This window comes from Mastigoproctus giganteus, chromosome 3, assembly GCF_048544385.1.
Source record: "Mastigoproctus giganteus isolate SK-2022 chromosome 3, ASM4854438v1, whole genome shotgun sequence".
Taxonomy (NCBI): Eukaryota; Metazoa; Arthropoda; class Arachnida; order Uropygi; family Thelyphonidae; genus Mastigoproctus; species Mastigoproctus giganteus.
In genome coordinates this window covers 98398269-98418489 of record NC_143577.1, presented here as the reverse complement: position 1 = coordinate 98418489, position 20221 = coordinate 98398269, and the positions used below count along the sequence as shown (strand labels likewise).

At 38.7% G+C, this 20221-nt stretch overlaps 1 protein-coding gene across 2 annotated transcripts in view; it reads left to right on the top strand.

Moving 5' to 3' along the window:
• LOC150088177 (ciliogenesis and planar polarity effector 2-like) overlaps nucleotides 1–19576 on the top strand; it is a 175882-nt gene extending 156306 nt beyond the window's left edge. The window contains exons 2-3 of one of the 2 annotated variants that reach the window (XM_090370603.1): nucleotides 4887–4922; nucleotides 19319–19576. In XM_090370603.1, coding sequence (XP_090226729.1) covers nucleotides 4887–4922; nucleotides 19319–19554 — 272 coding nt within the window. In that variant the 3' untranslated portion in view covers nucleotides 19555–19576. The remainder of the gene's footprint in view (nucleotides 1–4886; nucleotides 4923–19318) is intronic. The other variant, XM_090370602.1, reaches the window with a different exon arrangement.
• The last annotated feature ends 645 nt before the right edge of the window (nucleotides 19577–20221 follow it).

The following is a 20221-nucleotide window of genomic DNA, read 5'->3' as shown; positions in this document are numbered from 1 at the left end:
ATATGCGGTGGTCATTCCCTGACCTTTCCGCATCCTCCGTATTTGGTAGTCACGGGCTCGAACCCCGGTCTATCAAGAAGCGTGTGCTACGCACTGCTGCTCCTGCCCACCTGGCTACGGAGGCGCCCTTCTGACTGTTACTGCACTTGCTGCCACTCCTGTATATTTTGCCGATTCTCTTTTCATCTTAGACGAAGAAGCTTTACGGTTTTTAAGGCATAAGCTCTTTAAAACGCGGTCCTGTTTTGGCTTTGAGACTCGTTTGCGTCCGGTTCCTTTTTTCCTATCAGCAGAACCAGTATTCTTGAGTTTGGAAAGAAATCTACCCACTGTCGACTAATTACAAAACACTCTATAAGCAATATGACGGGAAGAACATGCTTCCTCACTTAAAGCAACAATAGCACACTTCCTTCGTGGCGTAAACTGCACGTAACTCACCATCCTGACACAAGCAAACAAGGAATGACTGCATCTCTTGCACAGCGTGCTTATATAGCTGAAAGTAACAGCTGATGCAATATTACGTTATCACCTACGCGTGTCAGTCTTATCTGATGCAATCTGTAAGACATATTTCCATATACTTACTTTATTCGGACGACAATTACAATTTTATATATTTCTATATACACCAGTGTATATAGAAACTACTGCTTTAGCTGTTGTAGTAATATAAGAATTTTTTTAGCTGTTGTAGAAGGCCGTTTTGTTGTTGTAACTTATAGTGGACGTTTAGGAGCCTCAGAGACCAAGGCCATTGTCTGTAAATTGCGTCTATTCTGAGGGCGATTTTCTGTTTTGCTGTACGAAAACCCGAGTTTCCCGGAGGGGAAAACCATGCTACCCACGCCTGGGGCCAACTGACTTAGACACGTGAAAACGGCCCATAAAATTTCATACCGCCATCGACGGTTCTCGAATTCGGTTCTTTTCCATCCGATGTGGAGTTGATGGCGATCCTACCAACTGTACTACCCACGAAGGCAGGTTTCCTCAATAAGTTTTCTTTTTAAATTTCCGGTGCGTTTTTATTTTGTCTAACTTCCCAAGAAAAGTTTTTCAGAACGTTGAGATAGTCATTATCAATTGTAAATACGTGCCCATTCCTAATTAATCGTGCTCCAAATATCAGAACGAATGAGATCTTATTTATGTTTGCATGTGGTGGATAAACGTTTGAAAAAAATAAAATAATCGAGATATTCAAGCAGTTACTCAAGTGCAATGTAAAATTGTTTATGCTTCTGCAATAGAAAACTAAAACAATTATTTTTAGGCCACCCGAATAATTAAATTCATCTGCCGTGCTGTGTGTCTTATGTTTGTTAATTGCGTATGTTCTATGGTCGATTTGTCTGTTTGCTGGATGAAAAAAACCACAGTTTCTGGGGGGGGGGAAACCATGCTATCTACGCCTGAGACTGACTAACAGCCACGGAGTGCTTCTGCAGTAGAAGCTTGCTTCTCGTCCAGTCTTTGGCAGTTGATGGGGACAAAAGGAGCTGCATGTTGGATGAAGCTGGATTTTTCAGTTGAAATCGCTGAAAGTTTTTTTTTGATTGGCAGCATGGGGCATTCTACATTTTCATGTAGAAAAAGCGCTCCATAAGATAGCAACTTAGGTCTTTTTCCGCCTTTTGAAAAGTGTCTAGCGTTTTCAGTAGTATGCAGTATCGGGTGAAGTTTATTGCCGTTTTCAGGGTATTCTGGCATAAACATTTATCTCATCTCTTCCTGTGTATGCACTATTAGTTGCAGTGCGATTTTTCAAACATCTACCAAACAAGTGATTGGAATTTTGATCAGTGCTGTCACCCGAGAATTTAATGAACACACTCTTTCAAATTAGTTTGCTCAGCTGGCATATTTTCAGTTATAACAGAAACCGATATTTGGCTATGACAGAAGCCACATTTTGTTAAGGTTGCAGGCACGACCTTAGCCGAGTGTGGTCAATTAAAAGTACAGAGTTTCACACGCTGTGTTCAAATCCATAAATTATATTCTTTACAAAATACGCTGCTCGACAAAATTAACAGAACAAAATGTTTTTCTTGAATGTTTTCTTGTGAACAGGGTCCACGTTTGTTATAATAGGCATCTTGGCTTGGAAATTTCGATTATCCAATAGAAATCGATCTACCACCTTACAGAGCCTCACATTATGCAAACTAGTCATGCCTATAAAAACATGGGTTGCAACCACATCACTTCATTCCTGTTTCTTGGCTTGCTCAGTGGATGACCACATCTCCAGTACTCAGGATGGCAAGTCATTGTCGTTTGGATGATTCTTTGAGACGGCGGACCATTCGACGACTTGAACTGGGCAGTTGCACGTCGGAGGTGGCATGTTGTCACGCATTGTCGTCTCGGCACTATGGAAGCAGTTTTGAGATACAGGAATCATTACAAGAAGAGCTACGTCAACCGGAACAGACCGCTATCTGGTTTTAACAGCAAGACGGAATCCAAAGAAGTCCTGTTATCAATTGTCTCTTGAGGTTGCTGCGGCCACAAGAGAAAAAATTTCCAACTGGACTGTGTTATGAAAGCTCAATTCAAGTGGACTACCAAGCAGCGACAACCAAGAGGTTGCACACAAGAGAAACCTAGTCGGGTTCCAGTGGGACAGCAGGAGCAGCAGTAGTCATATGTCTCCTCCTCTTGAAAAGGGCAGTACAGTAGTGTGTGAAGATATTGAAGATTTCACTTGTTTCAATCAACGAATATAGGGGCTGAGGGGCAGGCGAATTGCTTTGGAGCAGGAGTTATTTTCTCAGAGCCAAATAAACCACACAGTCGAGCAAAAGGTGATTCCAGTTCTCTGTTTCACCACAGATATAAGTGTCTTCATCCACAACACCAAATTGACAAAGACGAGCTTTGAAGGATCCGTGCCCAGGGAGCGTAAAGGTGGTCTCTAAGTTGGGGGTGAGCCAAGACAGGGTACTTTTATTGAGGAAAGCAATATTCGGAATGAATTTTCTGGTGGTCTCACCCTTCAGCCCTGCGGACCAACCAAGCCCCTTCCAGAGATTGGAAACTTCAGACCAGAGTCTTTTCTTCTCGGTTGCAAGGTTGGCATTAGTAGTAGCAGAAATACCGATGAAGGTGGTTTGTTTGTTCCTTCTGGAACAGTGCAACAGGCCGCAGTAAGCAATATAGTAGTCTAAAGGTAGGTTTCTGGAAATGACCTGGAGTGCTGAGGTGGAGGTAGTTCTGCAGGCTCTTGTGGATCGGATAAGAAAAAGACGTTGAATACCATTTAGTTTGTTGGCGAAGGTGATTTTCCCAACCCTGTGAAACCAGGCAGTGCATCATATGAAACAATAGGGAGGGAGACTGCAGAATACAAGAGCTTGAGAGTTCTGCCCTTAAATCCCCAGTCTGTTCTGGTCACACGGGCCTGCATGGCCGGGTATCTCTTGACCTTATCCTTGATATAATCGAGATGCGGCATGAAGGAACATTTATGATCGAGGAGGACACCGAGGTATTTTACAGTTTGTGCATTTTAACAGATGTGCCTTGCAGGCAGATGACAGGTGGCCTATGGATATGGAGGGTACATTTAATCAGCAACATTTTGGTTTTGGTTGAGGATATGGTAAGTTTGTGAGTTTCAGCCCGTTCAGTAAGAGCATTCAAAACAGAGTTGGCCTGCAGCTCCAGAGCGGCCCGAGAGGGACCTTCGACTACTAGAACAAGGTCGTCTGCATACGACAACATGGTAGTCTTTTTTTTTTTTTTTCTTTTTTTTTGGTAGTTGTTGGCGCATCGGCTTCTGTGGCCAAAATGCACCTCCCAAGGTTTTTTGCAGTACTTTGATCCAAGCCTGAGGCGAGATTCGAACCCACGACCTTTGGGTTGCCATGCAGGCATTTTACCCACCCGGCTAGCGCAGTCAGCCTAACAACATGCTAGTCCTATCGAAGTTGTTGGAGAGCCACTCATTCAAGGTCATATGTTCAAAACGGCCGGTCCAAGATAGAACCCTGGGGACAGCCTCTAGACATTGGTCTGGTGATTTTGTGATAAAGGGTCTCGATGGTAATCTTCCTGTTGACGAAGTAGCTATTGATACATTTATAGATTTCTGGCGAGCATTCTGCTTGTCTGACCAGCCTGATGACGCTAGGCCACAGACCGAGTCAAATGCTGCTTTAAAATCAATAAAGATAGCCAGGATATATTTAGAGTTTGGAGCCTTCTCTAACCACCCATAGATATTCATTGACTGCCGTGGAAAGCACAATGACCAGACTTCAATCCGATCGTACCTGTGTGGCACGCCCTTGGGCGTCGCATTGTACGCCGACAGCCGACTTCTCACTCACTTGGTGAGCTAAGGTCTGCACTGGTTGAAGAATGGGATTTGTTGCCACAGAATCTTATAGACAGTTTTATGTCGAACATTGTTCATCGCTGTCAGGTCTGTTGAACTGTTGGGGGGGATCGTATGGCGTACTGATGTTATGTGACCATATTTTCGAGCACTTGTATGCTGTAATGTGACCTTAGTAATTCTTACACAACCCTTATACTTGTCCAAAGTTTCTCACTGTCTCCTAATTTCATCACTATTCTATGATACACCACCATACCAAATTTTGTCCCGCTTCATCGCAAGCTGCACGAGTGACACCACGTTTTTAAGTGTTCTGTTAATTTTGTCGAGCAGTGTATATAAATAAACTGTTTATGCTCTGGGTTTGCCAAATTGGATCAGAGCAATTCAAGAAGAGAATGATGAATCCTCTATTACTTATTGAATTTTTTCTTTGACAGAATTTATGTAGAATGTACTGAAATTAGAAAAACACTCATGTACTGAATGTTTTAAATAAATACTTACTCCATTTATACCACATTTATTGCAGATGAAGTGTATCGTCGCCGGCCGCCAATAATTGACGGTGAGTAGACTTATTCCTGTATATTTTGGTATATCGTGCGAACCAAAAGTCTGGACCAGTCACAGTTCTAGTAAAATTCATGGTGAACATTTTCTTTAACGACGTCCTGTTTCTTTAACAGTACACGTAAAACCACGGTAACCAATTCGACTATAGTTCCTTATACGTTCGTACTTCACACAAAACTAATTATACTGTACATTGTGTTTTATTATTATTTTATATATATATTTTTTAAAATTATCCTGACTTTTGGTTCATACTATGAATTCAAAGTATAATTCCTTAAAATGGAATTTAGAATCTTTGGATAAGAGTTTAGAGACACACCTGCTTAAAAATGAGCTCCACAGTATTCATAGTTCCCATCTTTCCAAAATATATAGAGGAAACCTTTTGCTTCCCCCCCCCCCAAGTTTTGCTCATAATTGTAATGTCATATTTGAATTTTGGAGTAAATATTTTACTGCTGACCCTTATTCTCATAATTTCGTCACTTCAGTGAAGTTACTTCAAAAGTAACTTCATTGGTCATTGTGTCCCAGTCAAAGTCGGCCAATCATCAGGTAAGCATGGGCTATTTTTATTCTACAGCCCATGATAGGGTAATCTGTTTTACTTTTAGGAATTTATCCATTGTGAAGCCAATTAAATTTGTATTGAAATGTCTTTACGAAGGTCTTGCTTAATTGAAGTTAGATTTCCAAATTCATTCTTTAAATATTTTTGATTTTATTTAGCTGGTAAATAACGTTCTTTGCCCTAATCAGATTTCCGTGATGATTAGAATAAACATATGGTAATAATTCATTGTTTATATATTTAATAAATTAATAACAACTAGGGGGCTTCGCCCCCTGGTCGCTGCGCTCGCTTCTTTATAAAATAAAATATTTACAGAATCTTTCGGCGCTGAGTGTGTCTCTTCCTCAACTATGAATACATAAATACAGTGAAACTTCCCTTTAACGGACAGCCACGGGGAACGAAAATGTGCCCGTTAGAGAGAAGTGTCCCCTAACAAGAAGTCTGAGGGAGAAAAAAAAAAAGAAAAAGAAAAATCGTTAAACGTTTAATGTAAAATTAAATTAAATTATATACAGATTTTGCACAATATTTTTGTAAATAATATACATACAATTGTGCTATGTATATTATGACTTTATCTTAAGAAAAATACATACAGTAATCACTTATTTTCTTCTGCACCTTCTTCTGGCTGATAATTTTGTTTTCAACATTTGTTTGGAGTGAAGAAACCAACGAAAGTCCTTCAGTATCTTCTTCAGCGGCGAAAAACATTTTTAAACGATTGATTTGTATGAGTGCTTCTTCTATTTTCATCGGTGGTTCGTCGTTAATATGTTCTTCGACAGAATGACCTCCTTCCATTTCTTCATCGTCATGAGGAACTTCTTGAAAAATATCGATGATAATGTCGTTGATATTTAGAGCACCATCTTCTGTACTGAGGTTTGAGTCTATATCTTTGTAGCCAGGGTCACTTGTAGCTGAAGTATCGTACATTATCAATAGATGTTGAAGTACTTGTTCTTCTTGGTGCTCCACATTGCTGTTCACAACTTCAATTTTGCGTTTGAGAAGCCAGACTTTACAAAACAGTTCACGACAGTTTGTTTTATAATTGCGTTTACTGAAGAGGAAATCCATTGAATCGCATCTAGGATGCTGAGTTGCTTTGCAAGGTCACTCGCACATGTTACATCGTTCATGTTTGCAGTGAGATGTCTTAAAACACGTTTTCTGTAGTGAAGTTTAAATTTTTTTATTATCCCTTCATCCAAGGGCTGACACTCTGCAGATGTGTTTGGTGGCAGAAAAACGATTTGAATGTTGGACAATTCAATGTGCGGGTGAGATGCAGCATTATCCATGAAAAGAATAATTTTTCTGTTTTGACGAATCATGTTTGGTTAAAGTGACTTATCCATTCGCTCATGATATCTTGTGTCATCCACACTTTTTTATTAGACTTCCAGTCAACATTCAAAAGATTCAACTTTATGCCCTTGAAACAACGAGGATTTTGTGGTTTTCCTATAACAAGAGGTTGTTCAAAGTCTCCCAGCATATTTGTACACAATAGTACAGTCAAGCGTTCCTTAGAAATTTTTCCGCCCTGGCACTTTTCGTTTTTTAGACTCATTGTTTTTTCAGGAAGAGCTTTAAAAAACAACCCTGTTTCGTCACAGTTGTAAATATCCTTAGCTTCAAAATCACGACATAAATCTTCCAATTTGACGGTCCACTCTGTTACAACCCCAGTATCCACCAGATCCAACTTCACCACTTACGGTTTTCCAAGAAATTTTATGACGAGTTTTGAACTTGTCTAGCCATCCCACAGAACTCATTTACTCTTATAGATTTCGCAACCTCCAAAGCCTTTTCCCTAATAATAGGCCCATTAATGGGAATTTTTTTAGCACGTGCGCGACAAATTTGAAGTCCTACAGTTTTCGGGAATGATTTTTAAACCTGATCATTTACGTGTTGCCAAAATTGTTTGAGCAGTTCATGTTTTTTTCTTTAGGATGTCGCTTACCTGCGTCTTCCCGATTTTGAATTTTACAGCGAGATTGCGAACACTATTTTATTGCCGATCATACGCATTAATGAGTTCGACTATCTTTTAAAGTTAAATGTTTACGAGAAGACATTGTGCATTTCACACAACACTGAAGAAAACTGAAACTGAAAAGACGAAAGGCCGACCATATTCCTCCCCCCCTCCCTGCACACACCGAATTCATCAGAAGTTTAACACGTGCCTTAAAATTCTTGAAAAAGGGTTTAGAACCGCGACGTAAACCTTGATAAAATTCAGAGAATCGGAAATAGAAAATAAACACACGATTGAGGCAATACGTGGAAGAAACGTTCCTAGAAAAAGGGCCGTGAGCTCGCCCGCTGTCCGTTATGGGGAGATCAAATTATGTGCAAATCTAAACGAAACAGTGCAGATTGCCTGTCCGCATCCGTTACAGAGAATGTCCGCTAGACAGAAGCTGCAAACACGTTAAAACCAATGGAGGTGAGTTGGGGAATTTGAAAATGTCCGTTGTAGAGAGATGTCCGTTAACGAGAGGTGTCCGTTAGGAGAAGTTTCACTGTACTTTACATATGGAAATCAAGAATGGTACCGCGTGGTCATGCTAGATAAACAATGCGCGAGTACGAGGTTCATCTAGCATGTTCATCTAGCGCTAAAAGAGAAGCTTGTTTTACTGTGGTAAAACAAGCTTCTGTTACGTATACGTAACCCGCATCCTTCTTCTCCCATTGGCTGAATAAATATCACTAGGAGGAAAATTATTTTAATGTATAGAAAGAAATAAAGGAATTCCTCAAGGAGAATCAACATTTTTTCTTGTAGATGCGCAGTGTTTGAACTTAGAATTTATCTTTGCTGTGCATCCGCATTATTTCCCATCCTTTCCATTTGGCAGTGCACATCACCACAGAATTCCCAGAAATTCAGATAATTTTTATTATTTAGCGATAAGACAATAGTATTACTGAAGGTCTAGCGGATTAAAATATTACTACTTTTAAGTTGTCATTACCATTGTTACACCTTACAGATGTTTTCACATCAATAAATTAATAACGAAATAAAGGAACATTTTAAATAAATCAACATTTTTTTTCTTGTAGATGCGCAGTGTTTGAACTGAGAATTATCTTTGTTGTGCATCCGCATTATTTCCCATCGTCTGCGCGTGTGTACCCTATACGCACGAAAGATGTTTTATGTGAAAACATCTCTGACGAAAATCAGAACCGTTTTAAAAATCGAAGAAATCTAGAACGAAGTCATGAATGATGTAAAGTTTTATGCTCACTCCCGCTACTTAGTCTACCGGATCTCCGTTAGTGACATTAGCGTCATACTTCAGTCCGAAATATTTAGTATGAACGAATGTAATGTTTTATGCACACGCCCGCTGCTTACTCTACCGAATCAATGTTTGGAAGAGGTTAGCGAAATCGAAGTCATTAGTCTAATTACCCATTTGATTGTAGCCATTTGTTCAATAGTAACAATACAAGTATTTGTATTGTTATTTTTGTTATTTTCCATTGTTAGGTGCCGCTATAGATGTTGACATCAATAATTTTCTGAGTAGTGAAAGGAACTGAATGCCACATTGCTATAGCCTTTGTGTTTAATGATGCCGAATGTCTAGAGCAACGGTGGGCAAATGCGGCTCTCAGAGCCGCATGCGGCTCTTCGTTGAGTTAAGTGCGGCTCCCATTGAAAATTTAAATCCGTTTTTTTTTTTTATTATTTCAGAAATTTTTTCAGTGAATCTTGTTAAATTATAAAAATATAACTAAGTAACTAATATTTTGTTATACGGATTTTATGTTGTGTTTATTTATTTTTTTTTTTTGTCTAGATATCTTGCTATTTTTATTTTGATTATAAATAAATCCGTGCGCATTTACACTGCTGGCGCCATCAGTGGACTTGTGCGTAAAAAGTTACGAGTGTAATTTTTCCGCGCCGTAAATTAATTTAATTATTTTGTTTCAATTTCAGACTTTGGAATTAAAGTTATTTAAATTTTTTGATAACATGACCTCAGAAAATATCAAAAAACGAAAATACGAACAAGAAAATAGAATCTTTCAAGAAGAATTGAGTAGAAAATTTTGCTTTTATTGACAATAATGGAAAGTCGTTGTGTCTTATTTGTAAAGTTACAATTGCAAACTACAAAGTAAGCAATTTACGTCGACATTACGAAGTAAGTCATCCCCACTTTTCAACTCAATATGTGAACCCCAAACACGAGAGGTATTAGAACCTATAGTACTTAGTACCGTGCTTGGGTTGGAGGTTGAGGAGACGAAAGAAGATATTTGTTGACATTGGACTTGAACTTCTGTAGATTGTAATTTTCAGGAAATAGGTATGAAGGAAGGTTGTTCCAGAAAACGGCAGTTGAATGAATAAATGAGGAAGATGAAAAGTTGGTTCTGTGGGTTTGAAGTTGGACAGTAAATGGATGTTGGCTGGTGGCGGCACGTGTTCGGACTGTTTTGAAAGAGAGAGCGGGAATTATAGAAGCCAATTCAGAAGAACAGTGCCCATGGAAATATCTGTAGAAGAGGCATGCAGCAGAAACAGTACGTCTATGAGAAAGCGAGTGGAGAGACTCTGTTAGAGATGAATCATTAATTAACCTAACTGCCCTCTTCTGAATGGAATCAAGAAGCCTGAGAGAGGTTTTGGGGGCACCACCCCAAATGTGGGAACAATATTCCATGGCAGGGCGGATTTGCGATTTATACAGAGTGAGCAGCTGTTTGGAAGAAAAGTAACGCCGAGAGCGAAAGAGAAAACCAAGTTTTCTAGATGCAGAGGAAGCAATATTTGTAATGTGCTTGTGCCAAGAGAGATTAGAAGTCAGGGTAATCCCCAAAAGAGATATATCCTTTTGCCTAGAAATTGGAGTGTCACTAAAGATAAGCATAGGAGCAGAAGAATCCTTTTTGCGAGATATAAGACAAGACTGAGTTTTAGAAGGGTTGAAATCAACTAAGTTGTCTTTGCCCCACTGGAGAATTACCTGAAGATCGGCATTTAAGGAATTGGTAGCAGATTTTCGAGAAGTTGAAGCTGATTGAGCAGGGCAAGGTTTCTCAAAATGGAAAGTTGAATGCAATGTGCTATCATCGGCAAAACTATGGATAGGATTTCCAGTCAATGGAAGAAGGTCATTGATATACAAGAGGAAAAGAGTGGGGGAAAGAACTGAACCTTGGGGGACACCGGCATTAGTGGAGAAGTTAGAAGACAGAGAGCCATCTACCATCACCCTCAGTGAGCGATCAGAGAGAAAACTGGATAACCAATTACTAAAAACTGTTGGCAAACCATAAGATGGAAGCTTGTTTAGAAGACCTTTATGCCAAACACGATCGAAAGCCTTTGAGATGTCAAGAGCAACTACTTGTGTTTCACCGAACCTTTCCATTGAAGTAGTCCATAAATGGGTAACATAAGCCAGAATATCACCAGTGGATCGACACCGACGGAATCCATACTGGCGATTGTTGATCAGACGGAAGGTTTCTAGGTAGTTTAAGAGTTGGCGGTTAATTGATTTCTCCATTACTTTAGAAAGAGTAGAAGTAATTGCAATGGGACGATAATTGGATGGGAGGGATTTGTCACCCTTTTTAGGAACTGGCTGGATATGAGCAAATTTCCAAGCAGAAGGAAAAACACCTTTGGAATAAGAAAGTGAAAAAAGGCGGCAAAGAATAGGAGTAAGTTCAGGAGCACAGATTTTGAGAACAAGTGGAGAAATACCATCAGGACCCGGAGTTTTCTTAGCATCAAGATTCATCAAAATCCTTCTGATATCCTTTTGACGGAAGACCACAGGAGGCATTGAATGGACCGTGTTGGGAATGGTGGGAGGTGTTTTACCAAGTTCATTAATACATGAGCTGGAAGAAAAATGGGATGCTAGCAGGTCAGCTTTATCCTTGGCTAAAGTGACAACAGAACCATCTGGTTTGGACAGAGGTGGAAGCAGAGATGGGCAAAAGTTGCGGCCAATAGCTTTGGCAAGAGACCAGAATGCTCGGCTACCATTAGGGCAAGAAGCAAGTTTTCTACTCTTAGCCTGTTCAAACTCTAGTTTGGACTGATTAATAACTGCTTTACAATTGTTGCGAGCTTTGGTGTAGGCAGAAAATGAAACTGAAGAATTAGAAACAAGCCAATTACGATATGCAACATTCTTCTCTTGAACAGCCTTAGCACATTTATTGGAAAACCAAGGTTTAGATAAAGGACGAGATTTTAAAGTGGAGTGTGGGATAAAGGATTCCATTCCTGCAAGAATAATTTCACTGACACGATCTGAGCAAACGTTGACATCAGGAGTTTTGAAACAGTAATCCGACCAAGGAAAAGAAGAAAAGAAGTCTCGCAGGTCATCCCATTTTGCATTCTTGTAATGCCAAACAACACGAGGTTGGGAATAGCCATGAGATAAAGGTTCCATTGGAGAAGAGACAATCACCAAGTTGTGATCTGAAGTGCCTAAAGGACCTCTCACTTCGACCGTGTACTTAGAAGGGTTGTTTGTGAGAAAAAAGATCAAGCGTATTGGCTGTATGATTCGGATTGTCCGGTATTCTTGTAGGTAAATGAACAATCTGTGCTAGGTCATTAGTAATTGCAAAAGCCTCAGCATCTCGACCTGCTGGGTCGGTGTGACTAGAAAACGGAAGCCAGCTGGAGTTGTGAACATTAAAATCACCAAGGAAAATTACCTCACTGTTAGGAAAGTTGGACTGGAGAAAGTCAAGTTGCAACGAGAGGAAGTCAAAGAGCTCCAAGTGATTAGTGGAGTTGGGAGAACGGTAGAGACAACAGATGAATTTGACACAATGAGGTAGAGAGATTTTAAGCCAGAGAAGATCAAAGAGAGGAGATTCCAAATTGCCAAGTCTCTGACAGGGAATATCAGAACGGACATATGCACAAGTACCACCTTTGAAGCGAAAGGAATCATACAGCGAATAATTTGGGCATCTGAGATGAGCAGTAGTTGAATCAACCGATAACTGAGATTCTGTCAGAAAAAGTACATGGGGTTTGGCAGACTGCAAGTGGAATATCCATTAAATTCAAAATTGCGAACAGATAAACTTAAGTCCTTGCAATCTGGTCTTCATAAGCAACAAGGACTCTTGTCTTCTTTTAGTCGCGAAGATGACAGAGCAAACGAAGCTAGTTTTTTGATAGCTTGGAATATTGCTCGTGCCAAACGTCCATATGGAGAAGGAGAATTTATTAAAAGAAACTTGGAAGAAGTGGTTAAAGTTTTGGATCCAGATAATACAAAACTGCATAAATTGATCGCACAGGTTCCTATGTCACGCCGTACAACTGAGCGTCGTATTGGTGCAATTAGTAAAAATGTTGAAAATAGTTTGATGTGTGATTTGAAAAATTGTACAGCATTTAGTTTAGCTCTCGACGAGTCTACAGACATTCAGGATGTTCCACAATTGGCCGTTTTTGTCCGCTATGTATCTGCAGACGTAAATGTGAAGGAAGAAACGTTAGACCTAGTAGCTCTTATCGAAACAACTCGCGGTATAGATGTTAGAAATGCGCTTGATGAAGTAATGAATAGGTTTGAATTGCCTCGTGATAAACTTGTAATTGTTGCGACTGACGGAGCGCCTGCAATGGTAGGGAAAAACCAAGGTCTCATTGGTCTTTTAAACAGCGATCCTAAAATTCCACGTTTCTTACCTCTTCACTGCATAATTCACCGCGAGCATCTCATAGCGAAGTACTTCAAATACGAAAATGTGTGGAAGATTGTTTTGCAGATTTTGAATTTAATTAGAACAAATGCCAAAACACATCGTCAATTTAAGAACTTTTTAGAAGAGTTGCGAGGGAATGACGAAACAGATGAATTGCCCAGTGATTTATCCCTATGGTGAGTTGTAAGATGGCTGTCAACTTACAATGTTTTGGGCCGTTTTGTGGAACTCCTAAATCCTATCATAACATTTACAAAAGAAAAAGGTAAAAAATACCCAGAATTAGAAAATGAAACTTGGCTTTCATTGTAAGACATTATAGAACATTTGCAAACACTTAATTTGGCTTTACAAGGAAAGGAAAAAAATATTATTGATTTGTCACAAACTGTATTTAGTTTTGAAGCTAAACTTCGACTTTTTGTGTACGATCTTAAGAACAAAATATTTAATCATTTTCCACGAGTAAAAGCAAATATAATTAATATCAAAGAAGAAAAGTTAGACGAATACAAAGAAAAATTGGAAGAATTGCAAGCAGATTTCGAACATAGGTTTGAAGATTTGAAAAGTTCGAAATCTACATTTGCATATTTTGTGAACCCATTTATTTGTGATATTATTGAAGATGGATTTCCAATTTCTGAAATAATATTTGTTGAAAAAGCGGCTGGGCAATTGGAGTTATTAGAGATGAAAGAGGATCAGGCATTGCAAATGCAGCACAAATCTACTAATGTAATTGAATTTTGGAAACTCGTGCCAGAATCAAAATATCCACATTTAAAGAAAGCTGCTTGCCGTCTAATTTCAATTTTTGGTACAACATATTGCTGTGAATCTTTGTACTCCACAATGAAGTTCGTGAAGTCGAAATATCGTTCACAGTTGACCAATCATCATCTCGCTGAATTGCTGCGAAGCTTAACAAAATTTACACCAAATTTCAAAGATTTGACCAAAGGTCTTCGTTAAATGTTATACTTTTTATTAATGCATTTTTATTATTAAAATTTTGAAATAATTATTTTGTATTTTCTTTCTCTTAATTATATTTTCTTATATATGTATACTTTACATAGCACTTAAGGCTTGTGTAGAATATGTAATCATATTAATTAAATTAAATTAAATTTGAATTTGTGTATTTAATACTATGTAACTATGGTGTGGCTCTTTATAATATATGAAAAACCGGAATGCGGCTCTCATTGACCTCATGCGTGCCCACCCCTGGTCTAGAGTATCGAGCAAACCAATCTAAGAAAATAAAGATGAAGGTAGTAATGAGTGTGCAAGAACGACAAAGACTACCGAGATTGCGTAAAAGACAAACAGAAAATCAAGCGTTGGATTTAGCAGTACTTCAACCTGCAATGCCGCTCCATCTAACAATGTATACCAGAAGTGAGTATTAATTATGCACAATGGAACATTTCTCCAGTTGCGGAGCAGATGAGTTTAAATGATCGAGCTCCTTTATCTTACACCGACTACTATTTACATAAGAACGCGCATCGAGAGTTTGAAAGGAGATTTATGAAAAATGATTTCTGTTCTGTACGCTACATTTGCGATCGTGTATGGTTCGAAAACGACACAAACAAACCAGCTGCTAAAGATGCACCATTGATACGCATTGCATTTCACGATATTGACGTCGACGGGATCTTTGTGTGTAATAGCTGCAGAGGACCAATAAGAACACTATTCCAGTGTTATATAAGTCGAACGGCTTTGTCTACCCAGAAATTCCATCGCATTTACCGAAGTCTGATTTATTGACAGAGAGGCTTATTTCTCCTCGCTTATCGTTCAGGCAAATAAGGTGCCTGAGACACGCATACGGCATTCTAGGCCAAGTGATCAATGTACCTGTTTCAGTCAACACGATGGTCCATCGCTTGCCAAGGGAGGTTGACGACGATCATACTATAAACGTGCATATCATATAAAACGCAAGAAAATACAAAAGTCCAGCTATTTGATCAGGTTAGAAAGATTTAGGTTAGATTTGGTCAGTAAGAAAGCGAGTGGTTAAAGCGTGGCTTCAATATTTGGTGAACACGCCTCTCTATCAATTGTATGAAATCACGATAGATCAGCCATTCTTTGATGAAAATCATATGGAAATTAATTTTGGCTAAAGACGATATGAGCTGGGGCAGCTCGTCCATAGGCACTGCGGCACCCCCAGCTATTTAAATATAGATATACAGTGAACGGAGTTATATGAAATTTTGTGGAGAACAATACAACGCAATGAATATTTTTATTAACAAGACTCGCATATAGTATATACATTCAATTTTTCCAGTTATCATTTCCATAACAAATGAATAAAAACACGAAATAGTTTAAATTTGAAGTTTAATTAACAGTAGGCCTCATTGTGCGCCAGGCAGTGACATATTTTGCATTCCAGTGAATATCTGGTAGTTGGTTGCCATTGGCAACTTGCCAATATACATTTTTTATAGGTGAAATGAAGCAAAGTCACTGTAAAGCGCACAGTGCAGATTTCATCGTTGACCATGATGGGTGTGTAGCCACAATGTTGGTGTCTTTTTGTTATTCGCCCGAATTCCCATTAAGTAACTAAATAATATCAATGTTTAGTCAATACTCAACATTCAACAGTGTAATTATGTGATTACAGCTTAATTGTGAATTGAGCTTTAACTTTGTAAATTGAAGTTACATTATGAGGTGATGTGTAAGTAAAACATTATTTCTGCGACACACAATTTTGTGAAATTTGATTCGATCATAGCCTCCATGCTTCCCCATTAAGTAAATCGCGTGACAGTGAATAAACTTCAGCAACTTAGTTTTTCGCAATTATCTCTCCAAGAAAGAAATGCCATTAAAAAAGAAGGCCACACCACACCAAAGATTCAAATTTCTCTGCGGGGAATAAGTAATATAATCGCAGTTTTAAAACTGAATTGTACCAAAGGAAAAGTTGGCTTTGTGGTTGGGAAGTTAAAAATGCATTGTTTTGTTTTGTTTTCCCTGTTTACTGTTCGGAGATGACTTAACGTGGACAAAAAGAGGCTTTACAAACATAAACAGAATGAAAGAAAAAAACTCTAAAACATGAGAGTTCGAAGAAACATACTGATAATGTGATTTCATTATCGCTTTTAGGAAGCGTAAATATTAAAGAACAGCTTAGGGAGGCCTACAGACTTTCGATCTGCAAACATAACAGAAAAGTTATCAAGAACCGTGAGGTATTATCTAAAATAATAGGCTGCATTAAATTTTGTGGACATTTTGAAATTCCTTTACGTGGACATGACGAAAAAGACGATTCTAAAAATCCAGGCGTGTTCAGAGGATTAGTAAATTTCGCCTGTACATTAGATTCCAATTTAAACAGTCTCTCCACTCACTGTCTCATAGACGTACTGTTTCTGCTGCATGCCTTTTCTACAGATACTTCCATGGGCACTGTTCTTTTGAATTGGCTTCTAAAATTCCCGCTCTCTCTTTCAAAACAGTCCGAACACGTGCCGCCACCAGCCAACATCCATTTACCGTCCAATTTCAAAATCACAGAACCAACTTTTTTTTATCTTCCTCGTTTATTCATTCGACTGCCGTTTTCTGGAACAATCTTCCTTCATATGTATTTCCTGAAAATTACAGTGCACAGAAGTTCAAGTCTAATGTCAACAAATATCTTCTTTCGTCTTCTCAACCTCCAACCCAAGCACGGTACTAAGTACTGTAGGTTCTAATACCTCTGGTGTTTGGGGTTTTCATAAAAAAAAAAAAAAAAAAAAAAAAAGGTATATCAGGCTTAATGTCCAAGTTTGCAAATGATGATACAAGTGGCAACTGAAGTTTAATTTTGACAAATGCAGAGTACTGCATATGGGTAGCGGTAACCCAAAAGAAACATACCAGCTGTGTGTACTGTACTCAGGAAGGTGTAGAATGAAAAAGACCTGGGGATAATTGTGCAGTCTGATATGAAGTTCTCTGACCAGTGCAGACGGGCTGCTAGAGCAGGTTATGGAGTTTCGTCAGTGATATATAACAATTTTGCTAGCAGAGACAAGGAGGCAATGGTCAAGCCACACTTCGAGTACTGCATACAGGTCTGGAGACTTCATTTTAGGAAGGATGTAGAGTTGCTAGAACAGGTACAGAGAAGGGCAACAAGATTGGTGAGAGGAACAAAGGGGTTCTCTTACCAGGCGAGGCTCAAATTCTGTCAGTTGCAGCATGTGGAGAGTAGGCACCTTCAAGGTGATCTGATTGAGGTGTACAAAGCCTTGAATGGATTGTGCAGGCTCATTGTTGATGGAGGCGCCTCCGTAGCCAGGTGGGAAGGAGCAGCAGTGCATAGCACACGCTTCTTGTTTAGACCGGGGTTCGAGCCCGTCACCACCAAATACGGAGGATGCGGAAAGGTCAGGGAATGACCACCGCATATCCCGGAGCAATATGGCCTTAGTTGCTAATGCTCCTAAAAACCAAATAACAAACAAACAAACATTGTTGATGGATACTTCCACTTGCTGAGATTAAGAACATGAGGGGACATAGATTCAAATTGAGGCAAGACAGTTGTAGAACTGTATAATAGATGTCCCGAAGTTTGCCTTGAGGCAGCGGGTAGTTGATTACTGGAACAGACTTCCATCTGTTGTTGTAGAAGCTGATAGCTTAAATAAATTTAAGACTGAACTAGACAAACATGTGGAGTGACCGGATCGGTGACATGGAAAGATTTTTTTTTTTTTTTTTGGGTTATGCTCAAATGTTTGGGAACAAGAGTAGTGAATGGAACAAAGGGGTGCTCTTACGAAGAAAGGCTTAAGATTGGAAATTACAGTGTCTGGAGACTAGGCACCAGCGAGGTGATCTGATAGAGGTGTATACAGCCTTGAATGGTTTGAGAATGCTCAATGCTGATGGGATTCTCCCTCTTGCTCAGAATAATCACCTGAGAGGGCATAAATTCAAATTGAGGAAAGACAGATGTAGGATAGACTTGCGGAAATTTGCCTTTAGCCAGCGGGTGGTTGGTTGGTGGAACAGACTTCCATCCCTTGTCGTGGAAGTTGATAGCCTAAATAAGTTTAAGGCTCAGCTGAACAGGTATTTCGAACGAACAGAGGGGTGAAGTGGAAGTGGTTATTTTTTTTATTTATTTATTTATTTTATTTATTTTTATTTTTTGGCTGATGCTGCATAAGTTTGCTTTCTTGCATCAAATGCCTCTACTAATGCTAATGCTCTATAAGCTTGCTTTCTTGCATCAATATGCCTCAGCTAATGCTAATATCCCTGCTGCCAGCCACATGGTGGCCAGTGCAGGTCTGGCAAACAAAGAATACAGATAATAAACGCTGCTAACTTGCAAAATACCCAGTAAGTACACAAAGTTTCCTCACCTATGGAGTCCACTGTAGTTAAAGTTTCTCTGGATACACTTTTCCTGAAGCAAAAAGCACTTAAACCACATAATTTGATCCAAAAATCACGGAGCGATGAAACAGCGTTGCAGTTACAACGGCGGCCATATTGGCGATCCTCTTTAAAGTGTGTTTCGCAGAAAATGCAAATTAAAAAAATAATAATAATAAATCCAAGTTTTATAATAAAAATTAATTGAAACAAAATATTCGTTTATTTACACTGCACCGATCTGAGCGCTTTCTGGAGGTCAATGTGACATCAAGTTTTGATTCCTAGTAGCAGATGTATACTACACAAATAATAAGTGTATTATTAAACAGAAACAACTTCCCATTTGTGAATACTGTATATAAGTATAATAGTGATTGTAGTGTGCCACAAAATGTTAGCATTTTTAAAAGTGTGCCACAGGTACGAAAATGTTGAGAAACACTGGGTTAGTCATTTGTTGGTCTATGTTTGTGGTCACTATTAAACTTTCCTTTATAGCACTTGCTTTTTAACCAACATTTACTTATTGTTACTTTTTAGAAATTAAAAAAGGGCACCAAAACTACTTGCATTTTTAGTTTTAGATATGTTAGATTGAAAATTGTATACATACAAGTAAATAATTCATTCATCTGTTACAGAGCCATGCGAGAAGAAATATTGCCCTTACAACGGTGATTGTTTTACTGACCTGAGAACTCAACAGGCACATTGTCGTTGTCCTGCGTCATGTCCTCCTACTTACGAACCAGTTTGTGGAAGTGACGGGCATACCTATGGAAGTAGGTGTCAGATGAGGGTGGATACCTGCTGGCGCCAGAAAAATGTATTTGTTCGTCACGAGGGTCAGTGTGGTCGTAATCATTATGAACTGTGACTGTCACAGTTTGAAATAGTTACAGAACATCGATAAAAAAAACTTTTGTTTATATAGTTTTATAACACAGGTTATGATAATTAGAAACATTAATAAGAACTAGTGGATTCGAAAGATTCTTAATCAATAAGGTATATCAAAAACCAAATGACTCTTAAATCGAACATCCGAGTCATAATTTGTGGCACCTATGTTCGAAATGTCTTAAACAATAAGATATATTGTAAACTATGATATTAGTTATGCATTTGCATCATTACTACATATTTGAATTTTTTAGACAAACCGAAGTTTGTACATTGGCATCATTATTGTAGCATCTCATATAGTGAAATCCTCCACAATGAGTTGCACTCCTTAAACTTCAAATAAGTAACACTTCTCCATTAGGAAAGTGTTACTTATTTGAAGTTTAAGGAGTGCAACTCTCCAAAATAAGTAAAACTTATTTAGGAGAAGACTACTGTTACATGTTTTCATTTGAGTACCACCACTCAGACGGCACTATTTCGGAGCTATATGGCTTCTGATCACTCAGCGGTAGTTGATACTTAACTGAAAATAAATAACAGTATTCTTCTCTAATGAAGCGTTACGTATTTTGAAGTATAAGTAAGGCAACTTGTTGTGAGGGATTTCACAATATGAGATATTACAATAATGATGC